Source organism: Stegostoma tigrinum, chromosome 7 (assembly GCF_030684315.1).
Source record: "Stegostoma tigrinum isolate sSteTig4 chromosome 7, sSteTig4.hap1, whole genome shotgun sequence".
NCBI classification, from domain to species: Eukaryota; Metazoa; Chordata; class Chondrichthyes; order Orectolobiformes; family Stegostomatidae; genus Stegostoma; species Stegostoma tigrinum.
Genome location: NC_081360.1, coordinates 50,351,495 through 50,374,521, shown reverse-complemented (window position 1 = coordinate 50,374,521; position 23,027 = coordinate 50,351,495). Strand labels below are relative to the sequence as shown.

Genomic DNA, 23,027 nt, shown 5'->3' with positions numbered 1-23,027 from the left:
CACAAAATGGAAGTCTGCACTTAAAGCTATGACACAACAAAGTGCCTTTGGATATTTAAAGTACAGAAGTGTAAGTATAACATTGAAGTTTGGAGTCAGACTCAACAACACAGTAAAAATAAGCTAAGACCCTAATTCCAGCAGGCTGTCTCACAACCAAGATTAGGCATCAACTTGAATATATAACTTCATGCATAATTGCAGTATCTGCTGTGCAGTCTTTTTCTTTTCTTCATCAGTTAACATTTTGGTCCAGATTACGAGACTAATGGGAGCAATATCACAGATGAACTACAAATCAATACATGGGTAAATATCACTAATGTTTGCATTTCATAAAAATAGCTGTGAAATATTATAGGATTAGAATGGAGTACTGCTGCTTTAAATAATTATTAAATATACTAATAAATGATTCTCATTTATAAAATGCTGTTTGAAGAATGTAATACTTTTATTGTAAGGTAGAATTTGTTATATGCTTTACAAATAAAATGTGTGCAATATGATTTTATTGCATGATAGAACTTTGTAAAAAAAGAAACACAAGGGCCATACACTAATAACCATACATCTGTTGAAGGAACAACTTTCATAAAGTCACTACAGAATTTAATTGTGGAGAAACAAACCTGCTTCAAAAGTTCAGAAAAAGATTTCGATCTTTATCCTTTCATACCATTAAATTTAAATCAGAAACATTCAGATAATCCTTCAAGGCAGAATCTGAGAAAAGACAATTTTCAAACAATTTCAAGGAAAATAAAATAAAATAAAATGTTAGATGTTGCTTGCCCCAAACCACTAAGACTCCTAAAATAAAATGATGGAATCAAAGACTGGTTGCACAGTTGGTGCATACAACTAGAAACATTTGTTAAGTCATAGACAAAATATTTAATAAAGCTCTGTTAAGAAATTCCATTTTGCCAAAAAGATTAGAAGGGATGAGGACACTGGAACATCTGTTTCTCTAAATTATCAGGGTAAGAGAGTTTGTCCAAATGTACAAGTATAGGACACGTAGCATAGCATTTTACTTCATGAAGCATGTTTGTTTAGGACTGTGGTTGCAATGTACAGAGTATATAAACAAATCACAGCGTGAAACAAATTCCACAGGAGTTATTAGAAATTCTAGATGAAAACTCTGGAACATGCTGCAGTATTTTGGTGGGATACCTTTGTTTATACATCAAGATCCCATTGCTATTCTGCACTGTCACATGAACATGTGTAGCTCTTAGTCCAGCAAAATAATTTTTAAAAAAGGATTTAATATATTTTGTAGTGTCCAAGTTTACGCAAACGCAATTGAACAGAAAACATGAAATCAAACCTTTGAATAAGACATTACATTAAGTGAAAATTTTAAAGAGTGTATTTCAATTCCAAATTGAAAGCGTTTCTGTCTTGTGTACATTTGCAATATCATAGCTAAACAAAAAAAAGCAAATTTAAAAGATTCTGCAATACACTGTACTGAAAAATGAAAATCACATTTATAGAATCATGGAATCCCTACAGTGTGGAAGCAGGCCATTTGATCCAGCAAGTTCACAATGACTCTCCAAAGAGCATCCGACCCAGACTCAGCCCCTACCCTATCCATGTAACCCTGTACTTCCCATGGCTGATCCACCTAGCCTGCACATCCCTGGGTACAACGGGCAATTTAGCATGGCCAATCCATCTAACTTGCATCTCTTTGGACTGAGAGGAAACCCATGCAGATACAAGGGGAATGTGCACATTCCACACAGACAATCACCCGAAGCAGGAATCGAACCCAGGTGCTGTGAAGTAGCAGTGCTAACCACTAAGCTACCATATTGCTAAGTACTATACACAGTCATGCTGAAAATAAAAACATACAACATTAGTGAATTCTTACAATCACCAACGGGAGGAAAGTTCTATACTGTGTCATTTGACATTTTCCGGTAATGTGCACTGTAGGTATATTGCCAGAATATCAGTTTCAACATGCCTCAACATTATATCCTCACCTCCCAATAATGATCATCCCAAATGGTGTCTCTGAGCAACAATCCCATTTTAGCACGATGCTGCACTGTGTCCAAGCTATGCTGTGAATTTACTACATAAAGAACTAGGTCGAATCTGCTTAAACTCATCTCACGCAAGATCTCTGCTACCCACTGCTGTGAAAAAAGTAGCAGGATGGCAATTACCAGAAAGCTTTCAATCCATTCAGATACATTTCTCCCATTCAAACAGGAAATGCTGTTACGGAAAACACTAAAATCAAACTCCAATAAAAAGTTATTTATTGGTCTGTTTCAGAAACATCACAAAATAAAGCTAAAAACCAAAATGCTCCAAAATTAAAACATTAGATGAAATCATCTTTTGCAACACTTTACAAATTTATTAAAAGTCCAGTAGTACAAATAATCCAGGCTGCAGATTGTCAAAAAAAACCAAACCCAACTGAAATTCAGGTTTAAAAGACATGTCCCTAACATACCTCTGAAAAAAAAATCACAGAAACATTTATTGGCAATCGATCACTTGTCCATAAAGCACATTTATTCACTTCTATCTTCATCTGAACTAGGGGATGAATCACAGTTTGAGTGCTGCTCTTTTTCGTGGTTCCGATTTTTTGTTCTGCTGTTTGACTTCTTAATTTTGTCACCATGTTCACATAATCTGTTTCTAGATGCAGACCTTTCTTCAGATATCTTGTTTTTACTACTCCCCCTTTTTCTCTTCATACTTGGACTACTACTTTTTTCCTTTTTATTCCTATCCTCATCCTCTTTCAAACTCTCAGAGCTGCTGCTATGATCCCTTCCCTGATTTTTTGGTTTTTCATCCTCCTTGTTGTGTATTATTTTTCCATTTGAATTTTGATTTTCAGAAGTCTTTAAGTCTCTCTCTTTGTTTGGATTATCTCCTGAAATTTTAGTCTTTTGTTCCTTCTTTGAATTATCATACCTATCTTTTTCAGGGGTTCTTCTGTCTTTGCTGTTTGAATGTCCCCTCTTTTTCTGTTCTCTATCTCTGTTCTTGTTTGCTTCTTTGCTCTGACTTCTATCCCTTTCCTTACTTTTGGATTTTGCTCTTTTTTCTTGATCTTTACTCTTGCCCTGCTCATCATTACTGCTGGATTTAATCCAGTTTTCCTTGTGCTTTTGTTCCCTGCCTCTGCTTCTTGAGTTTGCATGCTTTTCTGTTTCTTTACTTTTGTCTTTTATTCTATCTTTACTCCTTGATTTGTCTCTGTGTTCTCTTTCCTTACTTTTACTTTTATGCCGATCTTTGCTTCTAGATTTGGCCCTTTTCCCTCTGTACTTATCTTTACTCTGTTCTCTATCTCGACTTCTGGATCTTGATTTGGCCCTTTTATCCCGCTCCCTGCTTTTACTTCTTTCTATACTTTTAGATTTTGATTTGGCCCGTTTTGCTCTCTCTCTGCTTTTACTATGTTTATGATCTCTACTTCTGGATTTCGATCTGGCTCGTTTTCTCCTCTCTCTATTTTTACTCCGTTCTCGATCTCTGCTTCGCGATTTGGCTTCTTTACCCCTCCCTTTGCTGTCACTTTGTTCTCGATCTCTACTCCTTGATTTGGTCTCTTCTCCCCTTCCCTTGCTGTTATTCTGCTCCCGATCCCTACTTCTGGACTGTGACTTGGCTCGTTTCTCCCACATTTTGTTGTTACTCTCTCCTGGATCACGTGTGCTGAGTTTTGACTTGGCTTGTTTCTCCCAATCTTTTCCGTTATTTTGCTCCCGTTCCTTACTACTGGATTTTGACTTGTCTTGTTTCTCTAACACTTTACCATTATTCTGTTCTCGGTCCCTACTTCTAGATTTGGACTTGGCTCGTTTCTCCAACTCTTTGCCATTGTTCTGTTCTCCTTCCTTACTTTCAGACTTGGGCCATTTCCTCCTCTCTTTACTGCTACTTTTTTCTCGATCATGAGTTCTGGATTTTGACTTTGCACATTTTCCTCTCTCTTTACTTCTACTCTGTTCTCTGCTTTGAGATTTTTCTGGCTTTCCCTGTTCTTTATTTGATTTAGCAGGTTTATCCCGCTCTTTGCCTTTTGCATGCTCCCTATCTTTGCTTCTTGAATTTGCTCTCTTTTCTTTGTTTGATCTGTGCTCTCTGTCCCTGCTTCTGGTTTTGTCATGTTTTTCCTTATCTTTGCTTCTGCTTTGATTTCTTTCTTTACTCCTTGATTTATTTCTCTTTTTAGGCTTGCTTTTTTCAGATTTGTCATCTCTATTCATTTTCTTCTGTTCCCTTTCTTTACTTTTAGATCGATGACTCCTCCCAGTCTCTCGTTCAGATTTTTTATCCCTTTCTCTGCTCCTTTTCGGACTATCCAATACGTCTGGTTTGTAGTCTGAAGATATTCGCTCTCTCCCTCTGTCTGGGCTTCTATTGTTGTGGTTTTCTTTCTTTTCATTCACTTCACCCCTTTAAACAACAGTTGGGGAAGAAAGGAAGGAAGGAATTAGCAACCACAAAACTTACAGAATTAAAGCAAAATACCACAGAACCTCTGAAATGTAAACAGAAAATGATGGAAATATTCATGTAAAGCAGCATCTGGGCAGTGAAAAACAAGTTAATCTTTCATCAGAACAGTTCTATCAAAAAGTCACTAACCTGACCCGTTAAGTATTTCACTCTGAACAGATGTTGCTAGATCTGAGTATTTCAGGCATTTTCTGTTTTTATTTAAATATACATGAATTTGGAGTTGATACATTTACTGTATATGGAAGTGCTTTTACTTCATTTTACCACCTGAATTGGCAATTAAGAAAAAACACATATGTGTAATAACATCATGGGTGAACCTCAGCCAGGAACAAAATAATGGCTTTGGTAGCACGTTACAACTAGCCTGAATGGATGCTGCTAATACATAGACCTACAAAATGTAGTTTCAAAAGGAACAAATAGCATTTAAATTTCCTATCACTTATGGCTAAGTACTATCAACTACTCAAATTGTTTCACTGAAACTGAAGATTTAGCAAATGCAAGCAATTCCTGAGATTTCAGGAGATAGAAAATAAATTGAAGACACAGAGTGGACCAAGTTACAACAAGGTCAGGAATCACACAACACCAACATTTGAGCGAGGAGTAAGACTCTGAAAGCTTGTGTTATCAAATAAACTGTTAGACTATAACCTGGTGTTGCGTGATTTCTGAGCTTGCCCACCCCAGTTCAACACCGGGACCTCCACAACAAGTTGCAGCCAGCTTACAAACTCAGTAGTACCACTTATATGAAAAAAAAATCAAAGTAAATTAATGCATGTCGAGAGGATAAAACAGACATAACAATATTGTCATACAACAAAATAAAGTTAATTATTTCTTCTTACAAGTTGAGTAATATAATCCTCATATAATACTCATCATTAAGCACTACAATTTATTTAGTAACCTCATTTAGATAGTTTCAAATAAAACTGTATAAAAATTTAGTTAAGTGAAAATCCATCAATACATCCAAGAAGGCTAAATCTAAGTTTGCTTTCAACCTAGTGCTTCAAATCCAGTTTAAAACATTGTAAAGATTTGCAACAGATCTGTATTTACTGGAATAATACAATAATAAACAACTTTAAAATGCCTTCAATAGTCCTTTTAAGTATTTCCTAATCAGCATAAAACTACACCAGATTAGCAGCAGTAAATTTCATTCCTCAAAAAAGCCTGGGGAATTAAAGACAACATAACTTAAGGGGAAAAATCTTGCCTGTCTAATTTCCTGTTTTACTTTATGAAGGACTGACAATTCAATTGGCTGTAGAAATCCTGCACAACTTTGTATCTCACCTTCCAAACCTAACTAGGTTTATTGTCCCTGGCAACACCTCCAGTAATGACAGTCAACTTGCCAACCATCAGTACTATTTGTTCTTTGACAGTATAAAATGTTATTTTTATTTTTGTGAATGCCTGGCAAGAGCAAGACATAAAGCTTCAACAAAATGTAACTTTTCTCAGCAATACTAAAATTGTGTACTACCAAATAACTCAATACTTAAGTGTTAAGAAAGTGTGTGGATTTGTGGGGCTGTTCAAAATGAATTAAGACAGACTGAATTGATTCCATTATCTATAATGATCTTGTGCAACATTAAATATTTCATAGAATAGTGAAGAATATACACGTTAGCTATCCTTTATCCGCATATGCAAAAACTGAAAAGTCCTAAAAGCTGAAGGTCTTTTCAAATGGATCCAAACTTAGCATGCCTACAGCTCTGTTTGAGCCAGTTCAAAAAAAAACTTCACTTTTAAGTCCAGTCCGGCCAAGTGTAGTTTTCTTTCAAACAGACCTAAATAGTAAGTGTAGCAACACGGCAGACAAAGATTAAGTGCAGAGATAATGAAAAAATAAGTTTACAGATTCCACCAGGTTTTTCGATAAAGATTTTCCAACAGACTAGGGTACAAGTTTAAGAGTTAAATTAAGATTTTGCTTTTGGTTGTGAGATGATTAGCAAAAGGTCTTGGAGGGTAAGGTAAGTGCATCCAAAACCTGAAGATACCCTTTATCAGAGAAGCAGCAGAACCCAAGGCTTTTGGACAATGGATTCTGGATCGGTGATTTGTTTTCATCTAAAAGTATTCAAAATCAAAAGCAATCAAGAATAAAAGTTAACAAAAAACAACGATATTCTGGGCAAGTAAATTCCAAAAATGTTCACTGGGAATATTCCTACATGCTCTAATTGGTGCCTCCCATTTGACAGTGACACATTTAAAACCCTATTTTAGTGTTACTCTTTATCTAATCTGATGGATCAAATACTTATTTTTGAACTGTTACACCAAAATGTGTGTTGTAAAGACAGGGCATCTTATTGAAGTTTTGATTCTAAAACAGTTACGGCGTATCCTGAAGATCAGGAGGAAGCAGAGCCTATTGCAGCAACACAGCAGTCGAAAGAAGGCTGGCTGAATACAACTGGTTGTTACAGATCATTTGCCTAGTACAAAGTAAAGTTTTCAAAAAGAAAAAAAAAACCACGGATGAGTCTTTGATACCCTTCTACATACGAAGAACCAAGCCTTCCATTAGTTGTATTTGAAGGAATGCTGAATTCAAACTAAATTCAGGTGAAGTGGAAATCAAATTCCTTCCAAAAATGGCTTGATAAGGAAATTAATATCACATTGTAAAGTCATAATAAACTGCCACTGCAAACGTGCCCAAGCCAGAAATTCAACAAACACTCCAAAGACATTCACCATCGAACTGTCTGAAGCAACTCTCAATAACAGCAAGCAGTTCAGGAAAAATATCACTGATCTGAAACTAAGGGAGGCTCGAATTGATTGTGGTGGCCGTGAGAAAGATCAAATTGCTATCTGGTAACAAGGAGTGGATTTTTGAAATTGTGGGAAGGAAAACAGCTCAATACAAGATATCTGGGTTTGGTGGAAAACTGGCTTATTGTAACGTGTACATTATGGTATAATTGGTAGAAGGGTTGTTTACAATGTGGATATGATTCCATTATGCAAACAGAGTATGGACAATGTGTTTAGATTAAATCATTGGGACATCTTATTTAAAGATGTGCATGACGCAAATGGAGTTTAATGCGGAAAAACTGAGATGATTCACTTTGGAAGGAGTAACAGGAATACACAGTACTGGGCTAATGGTAAGATTCTTGGTAGTGTGGATGAGCAGAGAGATCTGTGTCCATGTGCATAGATCCCTACAAGTTGCCACCCAGGTTGACAGGGTTGTAAAGAAGGCGCACAGTGTGTTAGATTTTATTGACAGAGGGATTGACCTTCGGAGCTATGGGGTCATGCTGCAGCTGTACAAAACTCTGGTGTGGGTGCACTTGGAGTATCGCGTACAGTTCTGGTCGTCGCATTACAGGAAAGATGTGGAAGCACTGGAAAGGGTGCAGAGGAGATTTTACCAGGTTGTTGCCTGGTATGGAGGGAAGGTCTTATGAGGAAAGGCTGAGGGACTTGAGGCTGTTTTCGTTAGAGAGAAGGTTAAGAGGTGATTTGACAGAGACATACAAGGTGATCAGAGGATTAGATAGGGTGGACAGTGAGAGCCTTTTTCCTTAGATGGTGATGGGTAGAACAAGGGGACATACCTTTAAATTGAGGGGTGATAGATAAAGGACAGATGTCAGAGGTAGGTTCTTTACTCAGGAGAGTAATAAGGGCATGGAATGCTTTGCCTACAACAGTAGTAGACTTGCAAACTTTAAGGGCATTTAAATGGTCACTGGATAAACATATGGATGAGAATGGAATAGTGTAGGTTAGATGGGCTTCAGATTGGTTTCACAGGTCGGTGCAACATCGAGGGCCAAAGAGTCTGTACTGTGTTGTAACATTCTATGTAACAGATCAGTAAGTGAATGGTGTAGAACAAATAAATAAAGCTAGAATGTCATCCATTCACAAAAGAATTCTATAAAGCAACCTGATTAATGTAAATAACCTCTTAATGTGCCTCCCAGCACAGTAATTTGGGATGGGAGGCAGGCAGGCAGAGACAAAAATGAGAAATAGGGATCTCCAGCCTTTGTACTACTAAAACAGCTATCAATGTACCGGAATAAAAAAAGCTTATGATCATTTAGGAAAGCAAATGCATTATAATCAATTCCACCATGCAAGAAGATGACAGTTCAAAAGCATAACTTAAAGGTATTTGATCAAGTTCATTTGTTTTTGAAACCTGCCTTACATATCAAAGTTTTCCCTCCCAAACAGCCATCTGGATTCTGTTACTTTCCATGCAACAAAAATGGAAAAACATAAACATGAATTTCTGATGCAATTAACATGAAAATAGATGCAGGGAACTCCCTCTAGAAAACTATTTATATCATCTAATTCCCAGAGAATTATAGGTATCCTTATATTTGAGCATATCTCCTTTTGCCACCAAGTTAATGGACCACATAACATCTACTCAGTCACCTTCTTAAATTCACAAAACTTTGGCATATCTAAACTTTTACATAAAAAGATACAAATGAATTTTGCAGCTAATAAGTACTCAGCAAACAACAAATACATATAAAAATTTCAAGAGATATTGAGCCTAAACTTAAGAGGTATTTAAAATACTCTTATCGGAGACGATAGAGTACACTTTGAGGAGTTTTGTAACACTTACTTGTCTCCTTTGATCCATCGTTCTCCACTTGAAACCCTCATTCTTTGTGCTCGTTGCATCTCCTGCCTCCAGTGTGGGGGAGTTTCACTACGCCTAAATCGATCTCTTGACCGAGACCTTGATCTTGAAGGTGTTCGATAGCGCTGTGCAAGATCATATTTAGAATACCAAATGTGAATTAAATATGAATACCAATTAACTTGTGTTTATGTAACGTAATTCACAATCTCAGCGCTCAAGTTACTCGACAACCAATGAATTAGTTTTCACATTAATTAAACACTTCAGTGATATAAGAAAACATGCCAGCAATTTGCATATCACAAGATCCCACAATTATTTGTTCAATTGGTCAATTTGTTTTAGTAGTTATGGCAGTTAAGTGTTAACCAGGACACCAATTGAACTCTGCTCTTTAAACATCACCATGGGAGCTTTCATATCCATTTCACCAAAGATTCAATTTAATGGTTGCTCCCAAGGAACTTCATTCTCTTTTGGGCTGTCAGTCCAGCTCTGAAGTATCAAACAGAACTTGATTAAAGAGTTGAGAATTTACTCACTTAGACAATCCTGCCACTTAAACTGAATCAAAATTCTAATTTGTTCCCATTAACAGCCTTAAGGGAAACAAACATTAGTTCTATAAAACATTTACTTACCCGGGGTCCTCTTCCTTTAATTTTTCGGCCTGACCTAGTTACTAGGAGTCTTCTTTGATATGTAGAAATTTGGGAATTTGACACATTGCTGTTCAAGATAAAAACCATTATTCTACAACAATATTTACTCACAAATTTAAAAAAAATGTTTGACTGAAAAAGAGTCTCTTTTAACATTTCTGTTGATGTAATGCTAGAGGGATTGTCGAGGTAGGGACCATTGACGCAGTGGAGTTAATTAAACACAAAAATTAGAATTATAAATTTGAAGGACTAGAAGCTAATATAGGTCAGCAAGGGTAATGATAAAGGGCAAGAAGAATTTTGTGCCAAAGTAAATAAAGTTATGGATGAGCTCAAGGTCACAGAAGGTGAAGAATATATAATCAGCCAGGAGAACAATGGAACTATGACCTGTTTAAAATGTTAAGTAGATACAATGCATTAACATTGCAATTTCAGTGATATTATCTACTTCTTGGGAAAACAAACACTTAGGTATTGAAACAGTATTGTCAATTTTTCTCACATAACCAAACGTTATCTTGGTCCTTTTTGCAAGATGGCTCTGTGGACCTCGATTGGAAAAGAACACAGATCGAAATAGCCAATGCTCCTCTCTTTGGGCACAATTGTTTCCTTTTAGAGCTTCTTAATTAGAAAATGCTTTGAGGTTCTCCAGAACATAAAATTGCTCTCCAGATACAAACCACACTGGGAACAATTTGATGAGGTGCTGATCAAATGGAAATTTCTGGGAAAACTCAGCAGGTCTGAAGAATGGTTACTGGACCCAAATGTTAACTCCGCCTTCTTTCCACGGATGCTGCCAGACCTGCTGAATGTTCCCAGAAATTTCTGTTTGTGTTTCTGATTTCCAGCATCTACAGTTTTTTAAAAAATTTATTTGTTGATCAAATGGTCAGCTTTGTAAGTTTCTGGAAGAACACTCATACAGGTAAGTGAAGAATTTAACGATCGACTCCCATCTTGCGCCTTGTAGATGATGGACAGATTCTGGGCAGGCGCATAGTTCCTTGCTTCTGATCTACTCTAGTCCAGCAGTAGCTCAGATCCACAGCAAGTGTTTAGAACCTAGCATACACTCTCTGAGGGTGTGGCAGAGGCAGACACAATCACTTTTCAAACTGGCATAAGATACGCACTTGGAGAGAAAAAAAATGCTGGATTACCGGGTAAGGGAAAAAGGGACGGATGAGCTGAGCTGTTCTTGCAGAGACCTGGCACCACTACAATGAGCCAAATAGCCTCCTTCTGTACTGTGAAAATTTTATTCAAGTATTGCTGAGAAAACACACATTGTGTCATAGCTTTTCATCTTGCACTCGGGACAAGTTGAAATAAATAACTATGTAACCATTTACACTGTCTAAGAGAAATGTATTGATTAGTTGGCAAATAGACAAGTGCCAAGCTTTGTTTCTGTCTGGTTTAACATTTATACAAAGTCTGCAGCTAACTGGTGCATTTTCAATGCCTCTATCCCTTGGCAACTATTCAGCACTCTCCTCTCATATGGTATAAATATTGATTTTCCCCTTAATTTGGTATTCTTGTAAACTGTTCTGAGCACAAGATGAAAAACTCAAACAAAAAATGTGTTTTCTTCAAGTTCTGTACTGCCAAAATGACTATATTGAAAAGTGTTCTGGGGCAATAAATGTACTAACCTCTCTTTCTTTTTCTCTTTCTCTTTTTCTTTTTCATCTGCTTTGTGAGGGCTCTTTCGCATTAAGAATCTGTTCTCTGGCACAGGGGGAATTTCCTCAGCACGAACAGTGGCAACTGTCTGGAGTGTACTACTTTCTGCACTTTCATCTGATGAACTTGGAAACAAAGTTAAGAAAATGAAACACTAATTACTAAAGACAACATATACATATCACTTATATGTATAAATAGCTCATTTTTATGGTGGTACAAAGTTGGACTTCCAACAAGGAGGCTGAGAAATAACAGATTAAAAATAGGGAAAGTTAAGAAATATCTCAAGAAAAGGACTGGACGACAATGGGATATACAAATCAATGCTGAGGAAGGGAAATTCAGATCACCAATGTTGATGAGACAATGAGGCATTAAACAGGTAACAGCTATTGAAGACAAAAAAAATAGACAAGTCAGTGGAGGCTGGAGCATATGCACATTCCAGATAGAAAATACAACTGTGTTTATGTGAGCTTTAATGTAAAAGTGGAATTTAGCCAAGGTGAAGTACTTATCAGGGTAAATAATGAGCAGGGAGGGCAAGGAATTGGTTGATTAGGGTTGAAATCTTGTTCAGTGAATGAAAGGGATGATTTTTGTGGGCTGGAGACTTGTTCACTATGATCAATGGTAGGCTGAAGAGTTGCTCTTGATACCCAATTTTCAAATTCCCAGTGAAATACACACACACCTGATAAAATGTGGCTGATGACCCAGCTAAGACTGTTATTTTAGCCTTGGGTATATTTTCATTTTCTCATCAACAGAATAACTAGAAGCATGAGGAATTATAAACCAGTTTAAAGTTGAGCCTGAGATCAAATTCCACAATAAGACTGTATTTTCAAGTAATTATTTGTTCTGCAGGCCTGTCCCACACGCTCTGAAAGGCACATCGTTAACATGTTGTAGCCTGAAAGTCACATTCACAGAAGCTCTTTATGAAAAAAATGTCCAAAAGCACTGACGATTTGACAAAATGCAATAACTTTTTCTGTAAGTCCAATCTTGTAGAAACATTCTGGAAGCTAAGAAATAACTAAAATTCCACCTCTCTTCTATTAGGCACCAGCTCAGGCTTTATTTTTTAAAAATTCATTTGTGGCTTCACTGGCATTTATTGCCTAGTTGCCTTTAGGTGGTGCTGGTGTGTGCTGCCTTTTTGAACTGCTGCAGGCAATATGTACTATGAGATGCACTGCAGAAATTCACCAAAGATCCTTATACAGCACCTTCCAAACCCACGACCATTTCCAGCTAGAAGGACAAAGATAGCAGATACATGGGAACACGGCCATGTGCAAGTTCCTTTCCAAACCACTGACCCTCCTGACTTAGAAATACATCACCATTTCTTCAGTTCGCTGGGACAAAATCCTGCAACTCCGGCCATAATGGCATTGTGGGTCTACCTACAGCACATGAATTTCAGCGGTTCAAAGCAGCTGCTCACTGTCACCTTCTCAAGGGCAACTAGGAATGGAGAACATGTGCTAGCCAGCCAGCAACGAAATCCGACGAGTGAATGTTTAAAAAAAAAGAAAGGCAACACATGGAATAAAAAGGGAGGCAGAGGAGGAGTATGAAGAAAGGAGGCAATGGAATTCTCTTCGCCTTGGGGTTGGAGATGGGAAGGATGAAATGATTGTGATATTGGGTTACAGGTTTTCAGGAAAACATCACTGAATTTCATAGAGCTAGTCTGTTAGGGTCTGGGAGAAAGAGTGTAAATCAAGGATGGAAGACTCAGTGGCTCACTTGAAGCGTTTATAGACACTTCAGCACAATTTATTATGTCCAAACAATGACAGTCAATAAATTGATTATAATTACCAAGTGTTTGGGATGTTCTCAGCACAAGAAAGCCAGACAAATATGAGCTCTTGAATACAGCTCACTTGGTATTAAGCAAACATGAGTGAAGCAGATGTTTAATTGCTTTCTTATGGCATATACCCGTTACACTACGTGTGATGGACTGTGAAGAAGCATTAGGATAATTATTGCATTAATGGTGAATTTTCCATTCCATCACTTACTTAGTCAAAAGAAACAAGAAAACAATTACATCACATCATAGACAATGTTATGCTTGTTATACTTTGTTAACCAATCTCTTTCATATTACAAAGTTTAACCAATATTAGTAAATACTCCATAGATTACTATTATTTCAATCTTGAGCCTAACATACATTTTGAAGCATTGGGAGAAAGATGCATGTGCCTGCAATTTGGCTTTCAAAATGCCAGACAAGTATGATTTGTGCTAAACATTTGGGGCCAACTAAGTGCAGAATTTAGGATTTGGGTCAGTCTTCTAAAACAAATGTTTAAATTTATCTTTTCACAATGTTTTTCTTACAAATGTACTGAACATTGCTTCAGTTTTAAATACTCCATAATTTCAAACTTTTACCAGAAGATATTTAAACACAAGTAATTTATTAGTTAAACTTTATCCAGTCATATTTTATATAGAAATATGAATTTAAATAAATATACTTAATGTTCACAGAAGTCTTCTTTATTAACAGCTGGATCATAGGTACTTTCATTGTTATATCCGTAATAAATCTTTGGCAATAAAATGCATTTTGGGTTTAGAGCAAGCCAGTGGGATTCCCATCCCATGACTAGACGAAGGTTTAGCCAACACAAGGTTTCCCAATATTTTGGTTTAAAATATGGGTCAAACTTAGAATAGGGACAACTCTTTAATAATTAATGCACATACAACAGCCAACATGACATCGTATCCAATGAATTACCAGAAAGAAAATATGCCAAAGAGAAGCTGAAAATCTTTAGGCAGATCAATGATGTTACCATAAAAGCATCCATTTTAATCATACGGTGATTGTTGTGTCAATGATTTGTGAGGGACCTAAAGATGACAGATGTCAGAGATAATGGGAACTGCAGATGCTGAAGAGTCCGAGATAACAAAGTGTGGAGCTGGATGAACTCAGCAGGCTAAACAGCATCTTAGTACCACAAAAGCTGACATTTTGGGCCTAGACCCTTCATCAGAAAAGGGGGTGGGGAAGAGGGTTCTTAAATAAATAGGGAGGCGGGGGCGGAAGGTGGATCAAAGGTGGATAGAGGAGACGAGACAGACAATTTAAACAGGCAGGGATGGAGCCAGTAGAGGTGAGTGTAGGTGGAGAGGTAGGGAGGTGATAGGTCAGTCCGGGGAGGACGGACAGGTCAAGGGGGCAGGATGAGGTTAGTAGGTAGGAAATGGGGGTGCAGCTTGAGGTGGGAGGAGGTGATAGGTGAGAGGAAGAACAGGTTAGGGAGGCGGGGACGAGCTGGGCTGGTTTTGGGATGCAGTAGCCGGAGGAGAGATTTTGAAGCTTGTGAAATCCACATTGATACCATTGGGCTGCAAAGTTCCCAAGCAGATGATGAGTTGCTGTTCCTGCAACCTTCGGGTGGCATTGTTGTGGCACTGCAGGAGGCCGAGGATGGACATGTCGTCTAAGGAATGGGAAGGGGAGTTGAAATGGTTCGCGACTGGGAGGTGCAGTTGTTTATTGCGAACCAAGTGTAGGTGTTAAATCAAGTTAGCAAAGAAAGTCTGAAATGCTCACAACACACTTCTTAACAAGGTTCTATTCAGCTGCTTCAGTCGACAAAGAGTCAAACGTATACTTTGATCGATTCAGATTATTCAAGCTCAGGCTAAGGTGTTTATTGAGCAAATGAATGAAAATACCAGGATTAAGGACAGTTTGAATCAACATGCAAAATGTATGAGGCGGCGGGCAAATTCAACCAAAAAGTTCGCAAAATGCCAAATAAAACTCAATAACGAGGGAAAGACCAACAACAGATAAGTTTCTGCATGCGAAAAATGAACAGAATCTTGGAGAAACAACAAGGCAAGAGACCAGGGGAGGCTGTAAAGTGGAGAGCCTGTACGGGCTGTAAAGTAGTCTGTGCAGTTCTAAACTTTTTAAACCCGTAAATATTGGAATACTCAGCAAGCGGGGAAATAGGAAGGCTTGAAATCACAGAGGTAATCAGAGCAGGAACATGTGGTGTTGAGGATAATATCTCATAATATAGTGATACATATGGGACTGTACTTTCAACATGGTCAGAAATTGTCAATCCTAGGTGTGCACAGTAGAGGAGACAATGAGCTGAGGATACTCACTCCTTCAGAAAGTGTCAGTGCTGACAGGGTGGGGAGTGAATAGCAAGTTACTGTGGACAAATGCCTCCTAGCAGCCAGTTTCAGAATAACAACGCAAACACGTTTCCATCATAGGTCTCGATGAACACAGCAGGCCAAGCAGCATCCGAGGAGCAGGAAAGCTGACGTTTCGGGCCTAGACCCTTCTTCAGCCTTCCTGCTTGGCCTGCTGTGTTCATCCAACTTTACACCTTGTTATCTCAGATTCTCCAGCATCTGCAGTTCCTACTATCTCTCTCCATCACAGGCCCTTTGTTTGGCCAAATGTGTGATTTGAGACTGAAGTGTGAAAAGGGAGAATATGATGGCAGAACTACCTTGCCAAGAAATAAATCAAAATTTGAGATAGGTGAAATATTTTGTTGGCACACTGGTTGATGCATAGAAGATGTCATCTTAAAATCACTAAAAATGAATCTTAAGCTTATATTCAGACTTGGTGCTGGCATAATGCCAAGTCCAGGACAATTTAAAGGACAGTTAACATTCTTTCCTATAACATCACCACCAACCTTTTCTTTTCTGATTTCTTTCTTCGTTTCCTGTCTTTCTTTCGTTTTTTGGACTCCTTCTTCCGTTGTTTCTTTTTCCTTTTCTTAGCATCTTCATCTGTTTCACTTTCTGATTCCGAGGAAGAGCTTGAGTCAGAAGAACTCCCAGATTCGCTCGAAGAGGATGAAGATTTCTTTCTTTTCTTCTCTTCTTTTTTTGCTTTAGTAAAATACATCTATTTATTAAAACGTATGCCACCTTGAAACATCACCTAAACCTATGATTTACAGACAAAGATTTCCCTCCTGAACAGCAATGAGTCTGCCTTCACCAAATAGACTGCAAAGATACAAGAAGGCAGTTCACCAACAATTTCTCAAGGGCAACTTGCAATTATCTAATTTATTTCACAGTTTCCAAGACCCTGGTGAACTGAAAAACTCTATTGCAATCAATGCCATTCCTTCAGCAGAGGCGAAGGAAACAAACCAATGCATTTTATTTGAAAAAAATTTCAGAAATTTTATTTGAAGGTTCAACAAAAGCAATTTATTGGCAACTTCCACTCTGTTCTAAAAGCATTTGAACTAATTTGGCATTATAAGCCAGAGTTACACTTGGCTATTACTTGAATGGGACACCATTTGTGAACATCAGCTGATCTTCCAGCTTACTGCATGGAGTCATTTTTATTGTAAAAATATGATTGACACATATCCATTTATAAAATTAATCATATAAATGTCCTATAGTGTCAATAAGAACTCTCAGCCAAATACAAGTTAAACATTAAAATGCTCTAAAACACCGAAACAGAAGATTCTTCCCCTTCACCGAAAACAAAGAAATGCTGTACATCACAGTGGGTCAAGCAGCATCCTTGGAGAGAGAGCAAGCTATCAGAGTTTGGATGAAGAGTCATCTAGACTGGAAATGTTAGCTTGGTCTCTCTCCACAGGTGCTGCCTGACCCGCTGTGATTTCCAGTATTTGTTTTCAGTACAGATTCCAGCATCTGCAATAATTTACTCCTAAATTCTTCCTCATTCTTTAGATACACACACATACCTTTGGATTTTGGAATTAATTCTCCACAGTTTAGGATGCGTACTTCTGCATATGGTTTGCTATTTGCATCAGTCTTCTGGTTTTCCACATCCCTTATTAATTCCTGTCCTGAAATAACTTGACCAAAGACCACATGTACACTGGCGAAATGAAAAAGGTGACTTTCAGTTACAGTTTCTGTGAAGTTATAAGCAACATTTAGATAATTATAGTATTTTATATATTATATATATATAAATATATACATTTATACATATATAAAAGAGAGTGTACTTACCTATCTAAATGAGGGGCAGGCTTAGTAGTTCTTTACGTTTTAATATTCATAAAATGAATATTTATAACATGAAATTAGAAAAACAAAGTTAGACAACTTATTAAAGCTACAATACAGCACTGAAATTCAAAAATTCAGCCATGAAATAACATGCATGCGTTGAAAGCAAATATAACCACAAGGCAATTACAGAGATAGGCATGAATCAAATGCTAAAAAAAATTTAGACACTTTTGATACTAATCTCTCATCATTTCACATATCTTAGGGTAAGTAGTGCAATAAATGCAGTTTGATAAAATATTCTGAAAGTCTAAATTAGCAGTGTTTTAATATTCAGAAAATGTTGTAATAGAAATGGGACTCCAGTTACATGTACACAAGTCATATGATAAAAAAAAACAGAACAAATGATTAAGGAGAAAGAAAGCACAAGTATTTTTATTAATTATTGATAGATCCTTGTCTGCCCGCTATTAGCAGTATGAGACCACAGCATAAGCATAAATAACTAGGTGAAAATGTAAACTTTTTTTAAAAAAGTGTCCAAATCAGGTATTTTCTACAGGATAACAAAAAATCTTACATGAAGAACTGTGAACCATTAGTATCCTTTCCTCTGTTAGCCATAGACAACAGGAACTCTTTGTTGTGTTTGACTGCAAAACTTTCATCTATTTCCAATAAAGAAATGAAACAATTTGAGAGAACTGAATAAAGCTTCAAGAATTTTTCACAATTTCTACGCCACTATGGGTGGATTTATCCAATAAAGTGTAGTGTAATCAGGAGTAAACACTGTAATCACAAAGCTAAGCACACTACTTTATTGTACAGGAACAGTGAAAATACAGGAACGAATAAACAAAAATCACTGTAGGTCATCCAGCCAATTGTGGCAAAAACAAGCACTCTACGAGACTCAGAGGTCAAGAGTAAAATTGTATCCTAAACAAAAAAGCTACATAGTTTGCAGTTATAATTTACTGGGGTACTTTGGACTAGAAGTCAGAAAACTATGCAATGTAGGAATGGACAGTTAAAAAAAAATCAATGATTCCCATTCACCAAACCCTTCCCAATCCTAATTCACCTCAGCCATTTCCTAAAACTACAGAAGACTCTTTAAAATTTAATTTAGTTTCAGGCATACACCAATACCCTTTTTTAAAGTTGCTACCTTTTCCATCACTGTTCATACAATGTATTGCACATCATAACAATTGTAACATAAAAAACATCTTATTTTCTCTCTGGTTCTTTTGCTATTAATATGAAATCAATGTTTTTGGTTACTTATTCATTGATTAGTGGGAATAGTTTAGTCTTAATTACTCCATTAACGATCCTTGTAAATGTTATCAAATAGCTCCTTCATCCTCTCTGCTTCAAGGAAAACAATTCTAGCTTCTCTAGTTTCTCCACATAATTAAGTGACTCAGCACTATTTACAAGTGACTTCAAGATGTATGCATGTTCGTTACAGTTCTCTGCCGTAGCAGCTTTCTTATCGAGCAGAATTCATCTACGGAAGTTGCACAAAAATCTACCTTTAGAATTTTGCAACATTCTCTCAACAGCAAGACTTTCAATCTTAAAAGTTGAAAAAACACATTAAATTGTAAATTAGATCCATGATACTGAAATGAATACTTTTGTTATTTGGGTACTCTCACAAATTTAGCAAAACTAAATACATCAAGTTATCATAAGTAGCACAAATACCAAACTTGTGACGTACTGCTCACTAGCACCATGCAATACTTAATTTGCACTTATCGGATATGGGATAGTACAAAAAGAGTTGGGATAACTCAATCATGGTCTTCTTATTCAATGGCAGTGCAAGCTTGAAGGGTTAAATGGCCTTCTCCTTTCCTTCTCAGGTCTTAACAGAGAAAAAAATTACCTTCAAAAAACCCTCCATAGATAGATTCACCTCCTCGGCCATTTCCTACAAGTACAGAAGATTCTTAATGAAGATACAACAAGCCCTTTTAGCATATGCATTATTTCAATTGCAAAAAGGTAATCACATTATGAAAAGCACACTCTTGTTGATGTAACATGAAAGAATGACGGAAAAAAAATGTAATCCTTCTTTATAACTTCTTCTTTATTTCAAAAGAAGCATTGCTGCATGCCATTGCAGGACCATCACAATTTCAAAGAAACAAAACTTCCTGTGAAGATATATTTCAGAAGCAGGGTGCAACAGAAAACTCATCGAGAGACTTATTTTCAGATGTGGGAAAAGCATAAAAGACAGTAATACATACTGGCATAGAAAACATGTTATAGACTAAGACAGTGGCCACATTTTTGAATGGGTCCTGGTTCTGACAACAGTTTGGTCACAAAAAAAAGTGGTTTTTAAAAAAGTGTCAGACAGAGAAGTTAATGAGCACTCATTTTATTACTAAATAGAATAGAGTTCAAACATATGGTTTATTTCCATTACTACCACTTTCATCTCCTCCCCAAGCATTTACAGAAGAATGAAATTTGAAAAGAAACAAATCCTGTTAAGTCAAGTAGTTAAGCTAATTTAAGTAAGAAATTACAAATTTAGACCTCATGGCTCATTAATATCAATTTGCATCCGCTTTTGCGTTAGCAACAAAGGAGGAAAAAAAGGTGAGTTAAGTCACAAGTTAACAGAATGTACAGAGAAGCATTTTGCCCCTTTGGTCAATGCCAGAGATTACACTCCATACAAGCCTCCACCCACGATGATGAAAAACCATACACAGCTATACAAAATCAGGCTGGAAAATTATATAACAAATAGCTGTGAGGAAGAGGCAGATTTGGAAGAAAATAATCAAGGACTTCAAATTTTAGGATGTGGACTACTAACTGCTGATTTCATACCTTCACTGAAGTCACCTCCTTGAATCATAAAATCCTTTACAACTCTGTGAAATAGGCAACCTTTATAATGTAAAGGTTTTTGAGTACTCTTTCCAACGCCCTTTTCACCTGTAATGAGATCAACAAAGTAGCAACACTGATAACGTGGGTACAAACTACCAATAATAGTTAAAATGCACCAAATGGTGGAGCGCTCTCCTGATGATGTACTTCTGTACGCATTAAGACAGACATCCTGCCAATATTGATCAGCAGACTGTTTCTACAAATTGTGCAAGATAGAGACAGAAAATAAATTAACATTAATCCATAGCATGACAAATGGGGATAAAATAAAGAACATGTATTCGCATCAGAACCTTAGGATATCCTAAAGTGATTTACACCAAATTCAGTATTTGAAAAACATCACGTTTAGAGCTCTCTTCCACAAACAGATGTTGGATCAGTTGTTAATTTTAACTTTGAGATAGATAATATCTTTGCACAACAAAAAGTTAAGGGATATGGGCCAAAGGCAGATACATGGAGTCAGACCACAGATCAACGATGTCATTGAATGGTGGAAGGAGGACTGAGGGGCTTAATGGCCTATACCTGTTCCTATGTTCCGATTTTCAAACACCCTTTCTTTTACAACATCCCTGAAAGCTTTGGCATGTTCCAAATGTGTAATCAGCTTGCCTGTAACTCCATGTTTTAACTTCCTATCATGTTTACATCCTCATCAATGCAATAGCCTATAACAAAAGTAATATCCAGTATGACTGTGATCATGGTAAATCAATTGTTCTAAATTCTTACTTTCCAGATGTAGATTTTGACAGTACACCACACCATCCTTTTTCAAATCCTGTTCTCCATTATCTGGTTGGTTATCCTTCAACTGTTCTATGTGATCTATCCAGTCATATGGGAATATGCCTGGAATGGCTTTTTTCCCTGTTCCACTCCACTACTATTGGATACTCCCAAGATCTACTCTGGGTCTATTGCTATTTCTCATTCATAAGCTTTGCCTTAATTACTATGCTAATGATAAACCTCTTGGCTTCACCGCTTATCATGACCACATCACAATATCTGACCTGTCATGTTACTTAGCTGATAGTTAATACAGGTTGATTAGAAACTTCCTCTCAATAATGAGTGTGAAAAGTGAAACCAATATCTTCAAGAACTCGCAAAACATCTGTTTCTTAACCACCAGGACCATCGATCTCCTGAGCCACAGACTGAGCTGAACCATACCATTTAAACAATGACATCCCATTTGACCCCATACTGAGCTTTCAAATCTAATATTATCTCCATCACTAAGATTATTTGTGTTCACCTCTAAGACTGCTTACATCTGCTGATGTCTTAAAGAAATTGCAAAAAAAATCTCTAGACTTATCTTTGTAACAATACTCTCCGGTTGGCCTCCCATCCTGTTCCTTCAATAAATTTAACCTCTTTGAAACTATGTTCACCATATTCTCTAACTCACTCCAAGGCCCATTTACTCATCACCCTTGCGCTTGCTGACTCCTATGTCGATTCTGAATCCAGTAACTCCATTAAAAAATTCCTACTGTTTTCAAATCTCACAATGTCGCACGTCTCCATTTCTCACCTGGTCAAGTGCTAAAGCCCTGAGATATGTGTACTCATTCAATTTTGGTCTCATACATCTGATTTTCACTCCCCATTGGCAGCATGCATTCTGTTAAAGGTCTGAAGTGCTGGAATTCCTCCCTCAAGCTTTCTCATCTCTTTTAAAGAATTCCTTAAATTCAACAAATTTTGGTGACTGTTTCTATGATCTCCTTTTGTGACTCAGTGTCAAATTTTGTTTGAGAATGCTTCTGTAAAAGGCATTGAGACGTTTTACTACATTAAAGGTACACTATAAATTAATGGTGTTGCTGGTGTAGGTTGAGGAGTAAACATTTTCAAGACTCTAGAAAGAACTCCCCGTTTTTGTTAAAAACACAACAGTAAGTTATTTTGTATCTGCTTGAAAGAAAGGTCAATATCCTATCCAAAAGATGAAACCCTTTCCAACAATGCTGAAAACACTTACTTGAATGTTACCCTGTCTTTTGTGCTCACTACCTTCTGACACAAGGACAGATTGCTAAAAAAAAACTGCAGCTTTCAGATGGTGAAGTTTCTCTGAAATACAGAGAAATAATAATGTTGAACTGGGAGAGATGCAACAGAAGTTGAAACCAAATAACCACTGGTATGAGGATATAATTATAGGATGACAAATTTACATGTCACTTTCCATAATAAATGTGGACATAGCAATATATATTGGTGAAAAAAGACAAAAGAATGGAAATTTGTGATATCATGAGATAGGCTTTTCCCAGTAGGAAATAAACATAGATAGATGATCCATATAGATATACCTTATTTCTAGTTGTTTAATGCTCTAATGCTTTAATTGTCACCCTGTAGTTGAACTAGAATGAAAGACTCTCCAATAAAATGTAGCAATTTTAAATTGCTGTTTTTCAAAAGTAAGAACATGCCATTCATGTTGCTTTAACGTGTTTAATATA

The 23,027-nt window shown here is 36.9% G+C and overlaps 1 protein-coding gene across 4 annotated transcripts in view; it reads right to left on the bottom strand.

Moving 5' to 3' along the window:
* Positions 1-459: 459 nt before the first annotated feature.
* Positions 460-23,027, bottom strand: part of ppig (peptidylprolyl isomerase G (cyclophilin G)) — a 40,831-nt gene continuing 18,263 nt past the window's right edge. For all 4 annotated transcript variants that reach the window (XM_048535181.2, XM_048535182.2, XM_059647241.1 and 1 more), the window contains 10 exons: positions 20,473-20,580; positions 19,508-19,552; positions 18,185-18,272; positions 17,599-17,628; positions 17,322-17,461; positions 16,275-16,473; positions 11,523-11,678; positions 9,832-9,919; positions 9,170-9,312; positions 460-4,455 (listed from right to left, as the gene is read on the bottom strand). In XM_048535181.2, the coding sequence (XP_048391138.1) occupies positions 2,553-4,455; positions 9,170-9,312; positions 9,832-9,919; positions 11,523-11,678; positions 16,275-16,473; positions 17,322-17,461; positions 17,599-17,628; positions 18,185-18,272; positions 19,508-19,552; positions 20,473-20,580 (2,900 nt within the window). In that variant the 3' untranslated portion in view covers positions 460-2,552. The remainder of the gene's footprint in view (positions 4,456-9,169; positions 9,313-9,831; positions 9,920-11,522; positions 11,679-16,274; positions 16,474-17,321; positions 17,462-17,598; positions 17,629-18,184; positions 18,273-19,507; positions 19,553-20,472; positions 20,581-23,027) is intronic.